Source organism: Oncorhynchus nerka, linkage group LG16, assembly GCF_034236695.1.
Source record: "Oncorhynchus nerka isolate Pitt River linkage group LG16, Oner_Uvic_2.0, whole genome shotgun sequence".
In the NCBI taxonomy this organism is placed as follows: Eukaryota; Metazoa; Chordata; class Actinopteri; order Salmoniformes; family Salmonidae; genus Oncorhynchus; species Oncorhynchus nerka.
This window is the reverse complement of record NC_088411.1, coordinates 40,786,973-40,801,484: the sequence shown is the minus strand read 5'-3', so window position 1 is coordinate 40,801,484 and position 14,512 is coordinate 40,786,973. Positions and strand designations below refer to the sequence as shown.

General features: G+C 41.2%; 2 protein-coding genes across 6 annotated transcripts; one reads left to right on the top strand and one right to left on the bottom strand.

Annotated features, from left to right (window-relative positions):
• Window positions 1-358: 358 nt before the first annotated feature.
• On the top strand, window positions 359-9,773 carry comtd1 (catechol-O-methyltransferase domain containing 1). Of its 5 annotated transcripts, XM_029685523.2 has the most exons (8): window positions 1,087-1,193; window positions 1,678-1,745; window positions 1,954-2,081; window positions 5,039-5,144; window positions 5,336-5,454; window positions 7,878-7,932; window positions 8,016-8,149; window positions 9,051-9,773. In XM_029685523.2, the coding sequence occupies exons 3-8, from the start codon at window positions 1,977-1,979 to the stop codon at window positions 9,201-9,203; spliced, it is 672 nt and encodes a 223-aa protein (XP_029541383.1). In that variant the 5' UTR covers window positions 1,087-1,193; window positions 1,678-1,745; window positions 1,954-1,976; the 3' UTR covers window positions 9,204-9,773. The 5 variants fall into 5 exon arrangements, with proteins under 5 accessions (XP_029541382.1, XP_029541383.1, XP_029541384.1 ...); XM_029685522.2 differs by lacking the exons at window positions 1,087-1,193; window positions 1,678-1,745 and adding an exon at window positions 359-455; XM_029685524.2 differs by lacking the exon at window positions 1,678-1,745.
• Window positions 9,774-10,147: 374 nt separating this feature from the next.
• Window positions 10,148-14,374, bottom strand: LOC115144463 (voltage-dependent anion-selective channel protein 2). The gene is made up of 9 exons (XM_065002676.1): window positions 14,257-14,374; window positions 13,340-13,411; window positions 12,898-12,947; window positions 12,648-12,800; window positions 12,517-12,569; window positions 12,067-12,294; window positions 11,627-11,777; window positions 11,344-11,401; window positions 10,148-11,247 (listed from the first exon to the last, which is right to left on the bottom strand). The coding sequence occupies exons 2-9, from the start codon at window positions 13,404-13,406 to the stop codon at window positions 11,156-11,158; spliced, it is 852 nt and encodes a 283-aa protein (XP_064858748.1). The 5' UTR covers window positions 13,407-13,411; window positions 14,257-14,374; the 3' UTR covers window positions 10,148-11,155.
• Window positions 14,375-14,512: the final 138 nt, after the last annotated feature.

Here is a 14,512-nt window from a genome sequence, read left to right as displayed (position 1 = left end):
AGTGAAAAATCCTACTGCTTTTTAATATGATAGAAAATAACTCAACCAGATGAAATGCAAGAGATAGATGCAATAACATTACTATTGTAGATGCAATTACATTACTATTGTAGATGCAATAACATTACATTTTTGTTAGGTGAAAGTAGCAGACCAATGGCCCAGTGGATATATATCTCCCACAATACAGTATACTGAACATTGACATGACAACAGCGCCCCTCTCTGTACGAAAGTATGCATCACATGTTGGTCATCCCCCTCAGCTATTTATTTTGTTCATGTTCACGTTACATGCGTCATGGATGGTCTAAAGAGATATTTCAGACGGCCACAAACAGCCCAGACGAACACGGGGGTGATAGTAGGGTTGACCTGGATTTTCTACGATACAGAATCAACTGGAGGGTGACCGTGTCATTACCCTCGTAAGGTATCGGAAATGACATCAACAGGTAAACAACAGTCCGTGGTTTCCATGGTTTCCGACTGTGCTGTGGTAGAAAAGTAAATACTACATACCCGGGACACTGACTGTAGTCATTAAGATTATAGAATTTGCAATTCAACAATGACATTGCAAAATTATAGTAGTCTAGAATTATATGATTTTTTTTTTGAGAGACATGGCCTTGCAAATACGCTATAGGGCTAATGTTTTGGACAAGACCTATTCACATATTCCTTCTGGAACTATTGTCAGGCGAGTTTTACATCGAGTTCAAAGTAAACACACTGCTCAAACCGACTGTCCTTGTTCTCCTCTGTGTTGTGATGACAACCAATGATCCACATTGTTGTTTCTGTAACAGCAGGGTCCATGGTACTGTATGTTCCACAAACCAGAAATGGAATAAGATAGGGGGAACTGTCATAATACAATACAATACTTTACAGAGACACAGAAGCCTCACACTTTGGCAAACTATTTTACAGTGTGTCTGGTGACGCACCACACAGCTAGGTCTTTATGTAAAACTTCCATGGTTATGAGCACATGATAAAGCAATGGCGTTATCTAGGTTTGGTGAAGCAAGTGTTAAATTGATTATTCATGATTCAGGGTTCAGAGACCCTCCCTCCATCCCTCCTTGTTCTCCAGAGGCCATTTTTATACAGTGAATCACATAACGGTACAACATAACTGGCACCACGCAGATTCATAGTTCGTCGAATTAATCTCTTTATACGCGGTAAGTAGGCTACTGTATGCATTACTTTTGGTGCTCCGTCATGTGAAGATCGGGTTATTTCTTCATGTTGATGAGGAACTTTGTACAAATCATTCTGATAATTTTGCAGCAATAAGATATAATGGTACAAAATATCAGTGTCTGAATGGATTAGTTAACAATTCAACAGTATCTTGCTCAAAGTAAAATGGTGTTAAATTGCAGACCACTTGTGGTTATGGGCATTATACAGCCGTTTGGGGTGGTTTTAGCACATGAGCGGTCACGTGCACGTATTATTAATTTGACCTAGAACATTGTAATATACGCGCAATTTGAATATATTGTCCGTTCATGTGTATGCATTATATTTAGGGTGCGCCACTATATTACAGCTTCGCGGTTACGTATAGCAAACAAGGAAAGAACTTGTTACACGGTAAAGAAGTCCTTGATCGGTCCATGTTTAAGCGAGGAGAAACATTGTTACAATGTCTTTTCACAGTGTGTCCAGAGAAGCATTGATCGGCTCGGCTACACTTGGAGTTGTCTTTGTGGCTGGTTATTACATTGGTAAGGGGGGGGGGGGGGGTTAGAATCAACGTGCCGCCTTATCAATTTCATCACATGTCAAGATGACGTTGAACAGTCAAATATGACAGAGAGAGTCATCGTGTATTGTTTCCCATTATTGTTAAATGATCAAACACTTAAACCACAGTATCTGTACCCTATAGCCATCTTGAGATTACTCATCAATTGACATGATTGCTCCCTCCAGGCAAAAGACGATCCACATTTTCCATGGACATCTTCAAGAGTCACTCTGGGGCAAAAGATAACCATTTGATGCAGTATGTCCTCAATCATTCAATGAGGGAGCATCCGGCCCTGAAAAAACTCCGATTGGTAAGAAGGTCCGGGTTTACACGTGTCTTCATTATCAAATATGTTCATATATTTGCCAAACAGTATAAACTGTCCAAAGTCCATAGTGTCTGTCTTTTGCCACAAGGGGGCACCATTTATTATGTTGTACAAATCACATCTAATTTTATATGTCACATGAGCCGAATACAACAACACTTTACAGTGAAATGTTTACTTCACAAGCCCTTAACCAACTATGAAGTTAAGAAAAATAAATGTTAAGAAAGTATTTACAAAAATAAACTGAAGTAAAAAAAAAAAGAAGAAAATAGACAAATAACAAATAATTAAAGAGCAACAATAAAATAACAGGAGTGATGCTATATATAGGGGGTATCGGTACAGAGTCAATGTGTGGGGGCACAGGTTAGTTGAGGCAATTGATGCAATATGTACAGTACCAGTCAAAAGTTTGGACACACCTATTCATTCAAGGATTTTTCTTTATTTAAAAAAAACTATTTTCTACATTGTAGAGTATTAATGAAGACATAAACTATGAAATAACACATGGAATCATGTAGTAAAGAAATCCAGAAATTCACAATGTAGGATTTTTTTATGAATTTATTTGCAAATTATGGTGAAAAATATTTACCAAATACTTATCTCAATACTTTGTTATAAACCCTTTGTTGGCAATGACAGAGGTCTAAACGTTTTCTGTAAGTCTTCACAAGGTTTTCACACACTGTTGCTGGTATTTTGGCCCATTCCTCCATGCAGATCTCCTCTAGAGCAGCGATTTTTGGGGGCTGTTGCTGGGCAACACGGACTTTCAACTCCCTCCAAAGATTTTCTATGGGGTTGGGCTAGGCCACTCCAGGACCTTGAAATGCTTCTTACGAAGCCACTCCTTCGTTGCCCGGGCGGTGTGTTTGGGATCATTGTCATGCTGAAAGACCCAGCCACGTTTCATCTTCAATGCCCTTGCTGATGGAAGGAGGTTTTCACTCAAAATCTCACGATACATGGTCATCCTGGTCCCTTTGCAGAAAAACAGCCCCGAAGCATGATGTTTTCACCCCCATGCTTCACGGTAGGTATGGTGTTCTTTGGATGCAACTCAGCATTCTTTGTCCTCCAAACACGACGAGTTGAGTTTTTACCAAAAAGTTATATTTTGGTTTCATCTGACCATATGACATTCTCCCAATCTTCTTCTGGATCATCCAAATGCTCTCTAGCAAACTTCAGACGGGCCTAGACATGTACTGGCTTAAGCAGGGGGACACGTCTGGCACTCCAGGATTTGAGTCCCTGGCGGCGTAGTGTGTTACTGATGGTAGGCTTTGTTACTTTGGTCCCAGCTCTCTGCAGGTCATTCACTAGCTCCCCACGTGTTGGTTCTGGGATTTTTGCTCACCGTTCTTGTGATCATTTTGACCCCACGGGGTGAGATCTTGCGTGGAGCCCCAGATCAAGGGAGATTATCAGTGGTCTTGTATGTCTTCCATTTCCTAATAATTGCTCCCACAGTTGATTTCTTCAAACCAAGCTGCTTACTTATTGCAGATTCAGTCTTCCCAGCCTGGTGCAGGTCTACAATTTTGTTTCTGGTGTCCTTTGACAGCTCTTTGGTCTTGCCCATAGTGGAGTTTGGAGTGTGACTGTTTGAGGTACTGATAACAAGTTCAAACAGGCGCCATTAATACAGGTAACGAGTGGAGGACAGAGGAGCCTCTTAAAGAACAAGTTGCAGGTCTGTGAGAGTCAGAAATCTTGCTTGTTTGTAGGTGACCAAATACTTATTTTCCACCATAATTTGCAAATAAATTCATTAAAAATCCTACAATGTGATTTTCAGGATTTTTTTTCTTCTAATTTTGTCTGTCATAGTTGAAGTGTACCTATGATGAACATTACAGGCCTCTCTCATCTTTTTAAGTGGGAGAACTTGCACAATTGTTGGTTGACTAAATACTTTTTTGCCCCACTGTACCATCACACCTCCTCCATGCTTCATGGTGGGGACTACACATGCAGAGATCATCCGTTCACCTACCTTGCGGGGACACGGCGGTTGGAACCAAAAATCTCATATTTGGACTCATCTCAGACCAAAGGACAGATTTCCACCAGTCTAATGTCCATTGCTCGTGTGTTTTGGCCCTTTCAAGTCTCTTCTTATTATTGGTGTCCTTCAGTAGTGGTTTCGTTGCAGCAAATCGACCATGAAGGCCTGATTCAACCAGTCTCCTCTGAACAGTTGATGTTGAGATGTGTCTGTTACTTGAACTCTGTGATGCATTTATTTGGGCTGCAATTTCCGAGGCTGGTAACTGTAATGAACTTATCCTCTGCAGCAGAGTTAACTCTGGGTCTTCCTTTCCTGTAGCGGTCCTCATGAGAGCCAGTTTCATCATAGCGCTTGATGGTTTTTGCGACTGCACAATGCAAATAGTCCGGGTAGCCATTTGATTAGCTGTTCATGAGTCTTATGGCTTGGGGGTAGAAGCTGTTAAGAAACCTTTTGGACCTAGACTTGGCAGTATCGTGCGGTAGGAGAGAGAACAGTCTATGACTGGAGTCTTTGGCAATTTTTAGAACCTTCCTTGCCATGACATTGCCTGGTATAGAGGTCCTGGATGGCAGGAAGTTTGGCCACGGTGATGTACTGGGCTGTACGCACTATCCTCTGACCTCCTCCCTATAGGAGGAGTCATAGTCTCATTAATGTCGGTGATCAGGCCTACCACTGTTGTGTCATCGGCAAACTTAATGATGGTGTTGGAGTCGTGCCTGGCCATGCAGTCGTGAGTGAACAAGGAGTACAGGAGGGGACTGAGCACACACCCTCTGTTCACAAGTGTCTGGGTCTGAGACTTGTAAATATAAATGTACACTTAGTAAACGGGCTGTTTATCATGGTAACTTTTCTATTTCTGGAGAAAAACCAAGAATGAACATCTCCTTTCTTCTGTTCTGTCTTCCAGAGGACTATGGATGATTCGTGGAACTTCATCATGGTTGCCGCTGAGCAGTCTCAGCTGATGGCTAACCTGGCAAGACTCATCAAAACCAAGAAAGCTATAGAAATCGGTAAACATTATTCACATTATACTCTTTATCACACGTAATAATCTCTTCTCACTAGTTTCTGTAGGATTTTATTTCATGTTGCTTTTACCACCAATAACAGTGTAAATCTAGTCCATATTGGCTCGCAAAAACAAATACTGGTTTCATGTAAAACATTTACTGTATACGAGTTTTATTTGTCTTCCCTGTAGGAGTATACACAGGGTACAACACTCTGAGCATAGCGCTGGTTCTGCCAGACGACGGGAAGATGGTGGCCTGTGACATCAAAGACGAATACCCCAACATCGGGAAACCCTTCTGGAAAGAGGTGATATGTGGATTTACGTTTGCTTTCTCTGACACACCAGTGCTACGTGACCTACTGTTGACGTAACTCTTTTTAGACAGGCATTTCAGCGGGCAGAATCATTTGATTGACTACATGTCATCTCTCACACCATTGTAGTGATTCTGGCGTGTGCAGGCCAGACATGGGTGTATTTGTAAGGGATAGCCTTGTCAAGATCCCCAGGTAACAAATTACATTCGGAAACTATTATATTCACATTAGCCTGGTCCCAGATCTGTTTGTGCTCTTGCTGTAATAGTTGGCATGATGGTTATAGTTGGCATGATGGTTATAGTTGGCATGATGGTAATAGTTGGCATGATGGTTATAGTTGGCATGATGGTAATAGTTGGCATGATGGTAATAGTTGGCATGATGGTAATAGTTGGCATGATGGTTATAGTTGGCATGATGGTAGTAGTTGGCATGATGGTAGTAGTTGGCATGATGGTAATAGTTACTATCATGCCAACTATAACCATCATGCCAACTATAATTACCATCATGCCAATTATAATTACCATCATGCCAACTATTACCATCATGCCAACTATAACCGTCATGCCAACTATTAGTTTAGTTGATGATGGCATGATGGTAATAAGTCGCTCTGGATAAGAGCGTCTGCTAAATGACTTAAATGTAAATGTAAATGTAATAGTTGGCATGATGGTTATAGTTGCATGACGGTTATAGTTGGCATGACGGCTATAGTTGGCATGACGGTTATAGTTGGCATGATGGTAATAGTTGGCATGATAGTAATTATAGTTGGCATGATGGTTATAGTTGGCATGATGGTAATAGTTGGCATGATGGTTATAGTTGGCATGATGGTAATAGTTGGCATGATGGTAATAGTTGGCATGATGGTTATAGTTGGCATGATGGTTATAGTTGGCATGATGGTTATAGTTGGCATGGTGGTTATAGTTGGCATGATGGTTATAGTTGGCATGGTGGTAATAGTTGGCATGATGGTTATAGTTGGCATGATGAAACAAACAGACTGGTACTCAAGCTACATTTGCAAGTAAAACTAAATGCCTGCTCTTCAACCAATCGCTGCCCACACCTGCCCGCCCGTCCAGCATCACTACTCCGGGCGGTTCTGACTTAGAATATGTGGACAACTACAAATACCTAGGTGTCTGGTTAGACTGTAAACTCTCCTTCCAGACTAACATTAAGCATCTCCAATCCAAAGTTAAATTGAGAATCAGCTTCCTATTTCGCAACAAAGCATCCTTCACTCATGCTGCCAAACATACCCTCGTAAAACTGACTATCCTACCGATCCTCGACGATGTCATTTACAAAATAGCCTCCAGCACTCTACTCAGCAAATTGGATGTAGTCTATCACAGTGCCATATACTACCCACCAGTGCGACCTGTATGCTCTCGCTGGCTGGCCCTCGCTTCATATTCGTCGCCAAACCCACTGGCTCCAGGTCATCTATAAGTCTTTGCTAGGAAAAGCCCCACCTTATCTCAGCTCACTGGTCACCACAGCAACACCCACCCGTAGCACGTGTTCCAGCAGGTATATTTCACTGGTCATCCCCAAAGCCAACTCCCCCTTTGGCCACCTTTCCTTCCAGTTCTCTGCTGCCAATGACTGGAACAAACTACAAAAATCACTAAAGCTGGAGACTCATATCTTCCTCACTAACTTTAAGCATCAGCTGTCAGAGCAGCTCACAGATCACTGCACCTGTACATAGCCCATCTGTAAATAGCCCATCCAACTACCTCATCCCCATACTGTTATTTATTTATTTTGCACTCCAGAGTCTCTACTTGCACAGTATCTCTACTTGTTCTCAACTAGCCTACCTGGTTAAATCATTAAAAAAAATAACAATAAATATTAATAACATTTGCATGGCATCAGAAAAGCTGTCTCACTGGGCTAAGAACTAGCTGCACCTTGATGGGTGTGCAGCTCGTTATGGTTGTTGTTTTTATGGAGTCAAGATATCAAGCACAAAACTCTGTTATGAAAAAAATACCTTTAAATGCATCATTAATCCCATAACTGTGAACCTGTAGATGTACAGCACACTGCTGATATTCTGGACTTTACAAAAAAAAAATTATCAACTCAGACTCAGTCCCTCAAAATCAATTCAAGCTTTTGAGAGACTGGCTGCGATTGTGTGATAGATTGATGGGAATGTGAAAGTAATCTGATCCATCATCGAGAGAGCATGTCAGAGGATCCATTACTAACGGTCTCCCCTGATAACAGAAGTTCTTATCAATACTCACCTACCACCTTCCAGAAAAGACCCTTCTTGTTGACATTGTAAACAGAGTACAACATTTTTTTGTCAGAAAAAGTCCTGCGTAACCATGCATAACTCAACCCCCAGGCCTACTTCTGTGCTCTCTTTACAGGCTGGAGTGGAACATAAAATAGATCTACGCATCCAGCCAGCATTGAAAACTCTAGGTATAGTAATAACATGTTTATAACAGATCCATTACAAAACAAGACAATGAACAAATGTATTCACACTCACTCCTCTTCCTCAGATGACCTCTTGGCCAATGGCGAGGCCGAGACATTTGACTTCGTCTTCATCGATGCAGACAAAGCAAACTATGACAACTACTATGAAAAATCCCTCCAGCTAGTGAGGAAAGGAGGCATTATTGCCATTGATAACGTGAGTGTTTCAATATGAGGACTGAAGCCTAATCTAAAATCACATGGACAGCCGTAAGCAACTAAAAGGTGTGTGTGTATATATATATATATATATATATATACACACACACACACACACACTACTGTTCTAAAGTTTGGGGTCACTTAGAAATGTCCTTGTTTTTGAAAGAAAAGCACATTTTTTTGTTCAGTGAAATACAGTGTAGACATTTAATGTTGTAAATGACTATTGTAGCTGGAAACTGCTGATTTTTAATGGAATATCTACAGAGGCCCATTATCAGCAACCATCACTACTATGTTAGCTAATCCAAGTTTATCATTTTAAAAGGCTAATTGATTATTAGAAAACTCTTGAAATTGTTAGCACAGCTGAAAACTGTTGCACTGATTAAAGAAGCAATAAAACTGGCCTTCTTTAGACTATTTGAGTATCTGGAGCATCAGCGTTTGTGGGTTCGATTAGGCTTTTTATTGCTTTTCTTTCAAAAATCAAGGACATTTAAGTTACCCCAAACTTTTGAATGGTAATATATACACACACACACATTAGAACGCTGATGCTGCTCTGTGCTTTAGGTTCTGTGGAGTGGGAAGGTGGTACACACACACATTAGAACGCTGATGCTGCTCTGTGCTTTAGGTTCTGTGGAGTGGGAAGGTGGTACACACACACATTAGAACGCTGATGCTGCTCTGTGCTTTAGGTTCTGTGGAGTGGGAAGGTGGTACACACACACATTAGAACGCTGATGCTGCTCTGTGCTTTAGGTTCTGTGGAGTGGGAAGGTGGTACACACACACATTAGAACGCTGATGCTGCTCTGTGCTTTAGGTTCTGTGGAGTGGGAAGGTGGTACACACACACATTAGAACGCTGATGATGCTCTGTGCTTTAGGTTCTGTGGAGTGGGAAGGTGCTGAACCCTGCAGCTGATGACATTGACACCCAGGCCATTGACAAGCTGAACAAGAAGTTGTACCGGGATGTCAGGATCAACATCAGCATGCTCACTGTGGGAGACGGCGTGACACTGGCCTTCAAACTCTAACACTATGTAGAGTTATAAGTCTTAAAACTATAGTACTAAATGGAAGATTGGCCAACACTGGTCTGTACTGTAGTATCGAAGTAGTGACAAGTAGCTTTGGGGTATGATTGGCCAACACTGGTTTGTACTGTAGTATCGAAGTAGTGACAAGTAGCTTTGGGGTATGATTGGCCAACACTGGTTTGTACTGTAGTATCGAAGTAGTGACAAGTAGCTTTGGGGTATGATTGGCCAACACTGGTTTGTACTGTAGTATCGAAGTAGTGACAAGTAGCTTTGGGGTATGATTGGCCAACACTGGTCTGTACTGTGGTAAACTGTAGTACCCAATTACTGAGAAGTAGCTTTACATTACGATAATCAGATAGTACTTGCCAAGTGCTGACTTTTAAAATGGTTGTTTATAGGTCATTAAATCCATGTAATGCTGCCCTTGAATATATGTGACCTGAAAAGGTTTAAATGAAAGAACTAGGACTGTCAGAGTTAATCAGGTAACTTTGTAATTTTTGTGCATTTTTTAAAATATATTGTCTGAAGGCATTCAAAAATATACTGAAAACAAGTCGAGTGTCTGCTTTCTCAATTTACATCATTTTGCCAACCGTTACTTTAGATAAAATTAAGAGGTCAACATTCTTTTATTATTTTTTTAAATGAAAAATCTTAAATCACATCTTAATTTGAGCAAATTCTGAAGTTGTGATAATTCACAGCAAACCCTGCGATTAAATCAAACTTGATGGCCCTAGAAAGGACCAAAGTAATGTGTAATGTTTACAGTTCTACACATATTGTACTCAGGCGAGCCATACTTTCACGGTTACGGTTGTTTTAAATGTTCATTATGGTTGAGATGTAAAACAAGTGACTTGTCGTGTACAGTTTCATGGTTGTCCAACCGTGTGAAGGCGCCATGACTTATCCAAGAACTAACGACTGACTTGTTTAAAGACTTTATTGTAAAGGTAGACAGACAAGTGGACTTGGTTTCCCAGTCATATCATTTATACACAGCTAGGGGAAGGGGAGGTGAAGGATTCGCTCAGTTATAATACTTTCCCCTTTTTCCTTTCTAATGACACCCAGAAAATCCCATTTGGCAAATGTCTTGCAATTTATATTACCATGTTCAACTAGGAAACAGGTCAAGATCATGTGGGTCTGTAAAAAGACTGCAGAATGGGTGGCGAAGCAGTAAGCATAATTAATTAACATGTCCTCAAGAATATTAGCTAAATAGATCAACACCCATTAGAATAGAGGTTTAAGGTCTCTAGAATACGCGATGAACATTCTGAGTAGGAGCCGTCCTGACAACAGGCAAAGCGTTGCTAACCGAAGGCTACTCTATGTGCAAATGAAACAGGGAAAGAAAGGATATAAATTAAGGTATAATATAATTTGCTAGTGTGCAAAACAACAGTTCAGGATTGTCACATAATGACAACATAATAACATTGTTATTATATATAGAATTAAATCAAAGTATACATCTTAATATAACCCTCCATGGATTGTCCAGGCCAAAACAATAAAACAAACGTAAAACATGCAGAATAAACACGCTCTTTGAGAAGGAGGATGTATTTCACTAGTGGTACAGTAATACATAACAGGCTTAGTAGTACTGGGCTACTGTTCATAGGACACACAGGATGACTGACTACAAACCAATACATCACAGGCTTAGTAGTACTGGGCTACTGTTCATAGGACACACAGGATGACTACCTACCAACTGAAAGGAAATGACAGTGGCTGATAGGTCAGGGTTCCATCTAACTGACAGAACTGAGGGCTATGTTGTTGTTGTTTTAGATTAGATTCATCGCTTTCCTTTGAGACATCCCTTACTGGTTGTTGGGTTGGAAATAAATAAGGCCAAATTCTTCTAATATTCCCTCAAATATTAACACATGAAGACTTCACTAGAAAGGATAGCTAGATACTTATGCCTCTAGCTCCAGGCCCAGTCCCAGCTTGTGGCCACCGGCGTTGATGCTCTTGCCATCCACCAGGGCAGACAGGACAAGTTTCATACCTGCAGAACAGGAAAAATAAATAACCTGAATAACCTGCTACAACAATCCACTTTGGTGATGGCCGGCAGTGCAAAGTAGCGAGAGCCGGTTCTTACCTGGTCGCAGCGTCTGGGTATAGCCCACTCCCACCAAGCTGGCATTGTTAACTTTAGCCTGGAAAATATAACAAACACACACAATTAACAATGGAATACAACGGGTTATGATAAATATTGGCATTGCATAAGAACGTCACTTTATTCTCCAGTTACTTCCTAAAACATCTCATTTGACACAACCCGTTCCCATTGAATAAACTACTCATCCTGCAGAACCAGTCTCTGAATACTAAACAGCCATCAGGCTGATAAACAAGACAACCAAAAGAGCAGCACTCACAGATATGGAGGCACTGGAGTCCAGCTGATACTTGGCAGCGATGCCAAAGCGCGTGCTGTTGCTGCCTGCTGTCCAGGCCAGGTTCACAGCAGTCTCCAGCTTGTCATTCACCTTCTGGTAAATGGACCCTCCAAACTCTGTGCCATCATTACTGGGATATAGGACATAAACAGACCATACATTGTGTTATCATTGTCTGATGAAGAGCTCTTTTATGTTTAATAATAACTCAATTAAAGATGAACTGAAACGCTCAAATCCACCTAGAACTTATTAAAATCGTATGTAACTTGTTAAGACCATAGTACTTTTCACTTCACTGCTGAGACACAAGTCCTCCAACAATACAATCCATAAGAAACTTACACAAGTCCTCCAACAATACAATCCATAAGAAACTTACACAAGTCCTCCAACAATACAATCCATATGAAACTTACACATTGGTGTGCAGCTGGAAATCTCCCGTTTTGTAGCCAACAGCAAAGTTGCTCTGGGTCATTTTGGACTTGGCCGTGTCAAAGGTCATCTGGTAGCCGGCCAGCCATCCCTCGTATCCGGCCACCGCCGCACCATGGATGGCCGGGCCGGCAAAGTCAAAGTCCACATCCACGCCCAAGTTGACGTATTCACGCTTATACGCAGTCTTCACCTTACCGCTCTTCTTGCTGTTAGAAGGAGAATAGAGGAGGAAAATAGGAGGAATAAACATCAGTCTGATATTTCTGTTGTTCTCGTTCAGTCATCACTGATTCTTTTCAATAAAGGAGGATGGGTGGTGGATTACGCAGTGCTGAACGTGCACAATAAATGATATCCATTTCAGGGTTCCAAAAGTCTGATGAGAAACATTTAGTTGTGCTTGAAATTAAAAAAGCCACAAACCTTACCCAGAATTTGGTGAGAATTGGGTGTCGAACGTAAGTTTCAGCCCTTTGGTGATCTATGGAAGAAAAAAAACTTAAGCATAACTGAATAAAAAGTTCACAAACTACAGTATAGACTGGTTTCTCCTCTCTACCTGGTCTTCAACGGTGATCTCAGTCCCCAGAGTGTTGTCTGTGGTCCACTTCTCTGTAAACGTCAGGCCGTATTCAGCCCATTTGTACTTGGTCTCCAGGTTGCCATTGACTTTGCTGGTGTCAGTGTTGGATGAGCCAGAGGTTTTGAATTCCTAAATAACAACAATGACAGACTTAGTAAGCCTATATCTTGCTATGGAGGACCAGAATGTACAGTAACCCTGGTAGGATTGAAAAGCTAAACCTCACCACTCCACTTGAAGACTTAGTCTTGACATCAAGTTTCACCAATCCAAAGCCTAAAACAAGAACAAACCATAACATTCAGAACACCACGTTCCATTACATATTAAGGTAGTGGCGTTAACCTTGTTTTGATTAGCATCTACTTAACAGTGAAATACTTGCCAAATGGACTACTACATGGAGAATACTAATCCATTCTGCCCAATTGTGACGTGCCTTGAACAAATTGAATGTCCGGGTGTTACGTTAACTTCCTTGTAAAATGTCACGTCGGTGTGAAATGTGTTCTGTGCATTGACGGAAACATTCCCTTACAAGGGCTCAAGAGAGGCCAAACAAAAGTGATGTGAACGTTTAAGTTGTCAGAAGATACCCTTGTTACATTAATGAGTGTCCTGCTCATTATTCCTACAGGGGTAAACCAACCAGTTTCAAAGACATTTACCGTATCCTTTGTTGAAGATGTCCTTTGCAGATTTACCAAGGTCACCATATGATGGAGGAACAGCCATTCTACCTGTGACAAGAAGGAAAATGGCAGATGACAAATGATGCTATCATAGTACTACTGACCGAGTTCCGCATGTAGCCTATTGCAGCAAATGTAGGACAAAGATGGTATTGCCACAAAGGGATAGTCCTAACATGCTCGCCATTTATTGACTAGTAGCAGTGTACTCCACCACCAAGTAACTGATCAGATAATAGGGAATGTACGGATCATCTTCTCGTAGGACTGTGAACACATTATAAGGGATATAGCCAGGCCTACACAACCATCTCTACACACGTAAAGCTTTGAAGAACAAGGTTATCTGCCAGCAGCCATCTTGACGTCGATATTAGCACGTCAAAGCCCCTGCCAAGTCTCAAGTTGTTTGCTTGCCTAGCTAGTTAGCAACAATAGATCGTTACAATATGCAATATCAATGTGACTGGCGGCTGGTTCAATGAAAGTCAAGTTAGCGAGCTAGTAGCCGTTAGCAAAATAGCAAGCCGGCGAGCAAGTTAACAAGCCATTAACATCACAGACAGGGATTTGCTCACAGCAGCAATCTGTTCTCTCAACTTGAACTAGACAATAAGAAAACGTAGCTAGGCAATGGTACATCATATTTCCACCTCGAAGTCAAAATGTAATTAGTTATACTGTAGTTAATGTGTCAAAGATCGGGACATGTATTTACCCTTGACAATGGACTAACGTTAGCTAGTTTAGCTATCCATGTAACCGGTAGCTATCTGGCTACAGATTTCTCAGCGCTGGATCCCGGCCATGTCCCCTACCTAGCTAACGTTTAGCTAGTTAGCTGGCAAGCAAGGTATCTAATTAGAAAGAACAAAACTATGGCAATTACTTACTGGATTTTTTTGCGTTGGTGTAGATAGTTGGTTCGTTGTTTTCAAGCAGTTTCTAACACCGACTCGCGACAGTCCTATCCAGCTGGAGGGCGATGAAGGAGAAACAGCGAAAGCAAAACAACCTCTCATGACCCCAGGATCGCAGGACCCTATAAATATAGGTGTTCGTTTTTTCGCCTGTCTAAATCAAAGTAGGATGACTGAGTTCTGGGTTTATTTGAGTATTTCTATGTCCATATTTAATCATTTTGTTAAT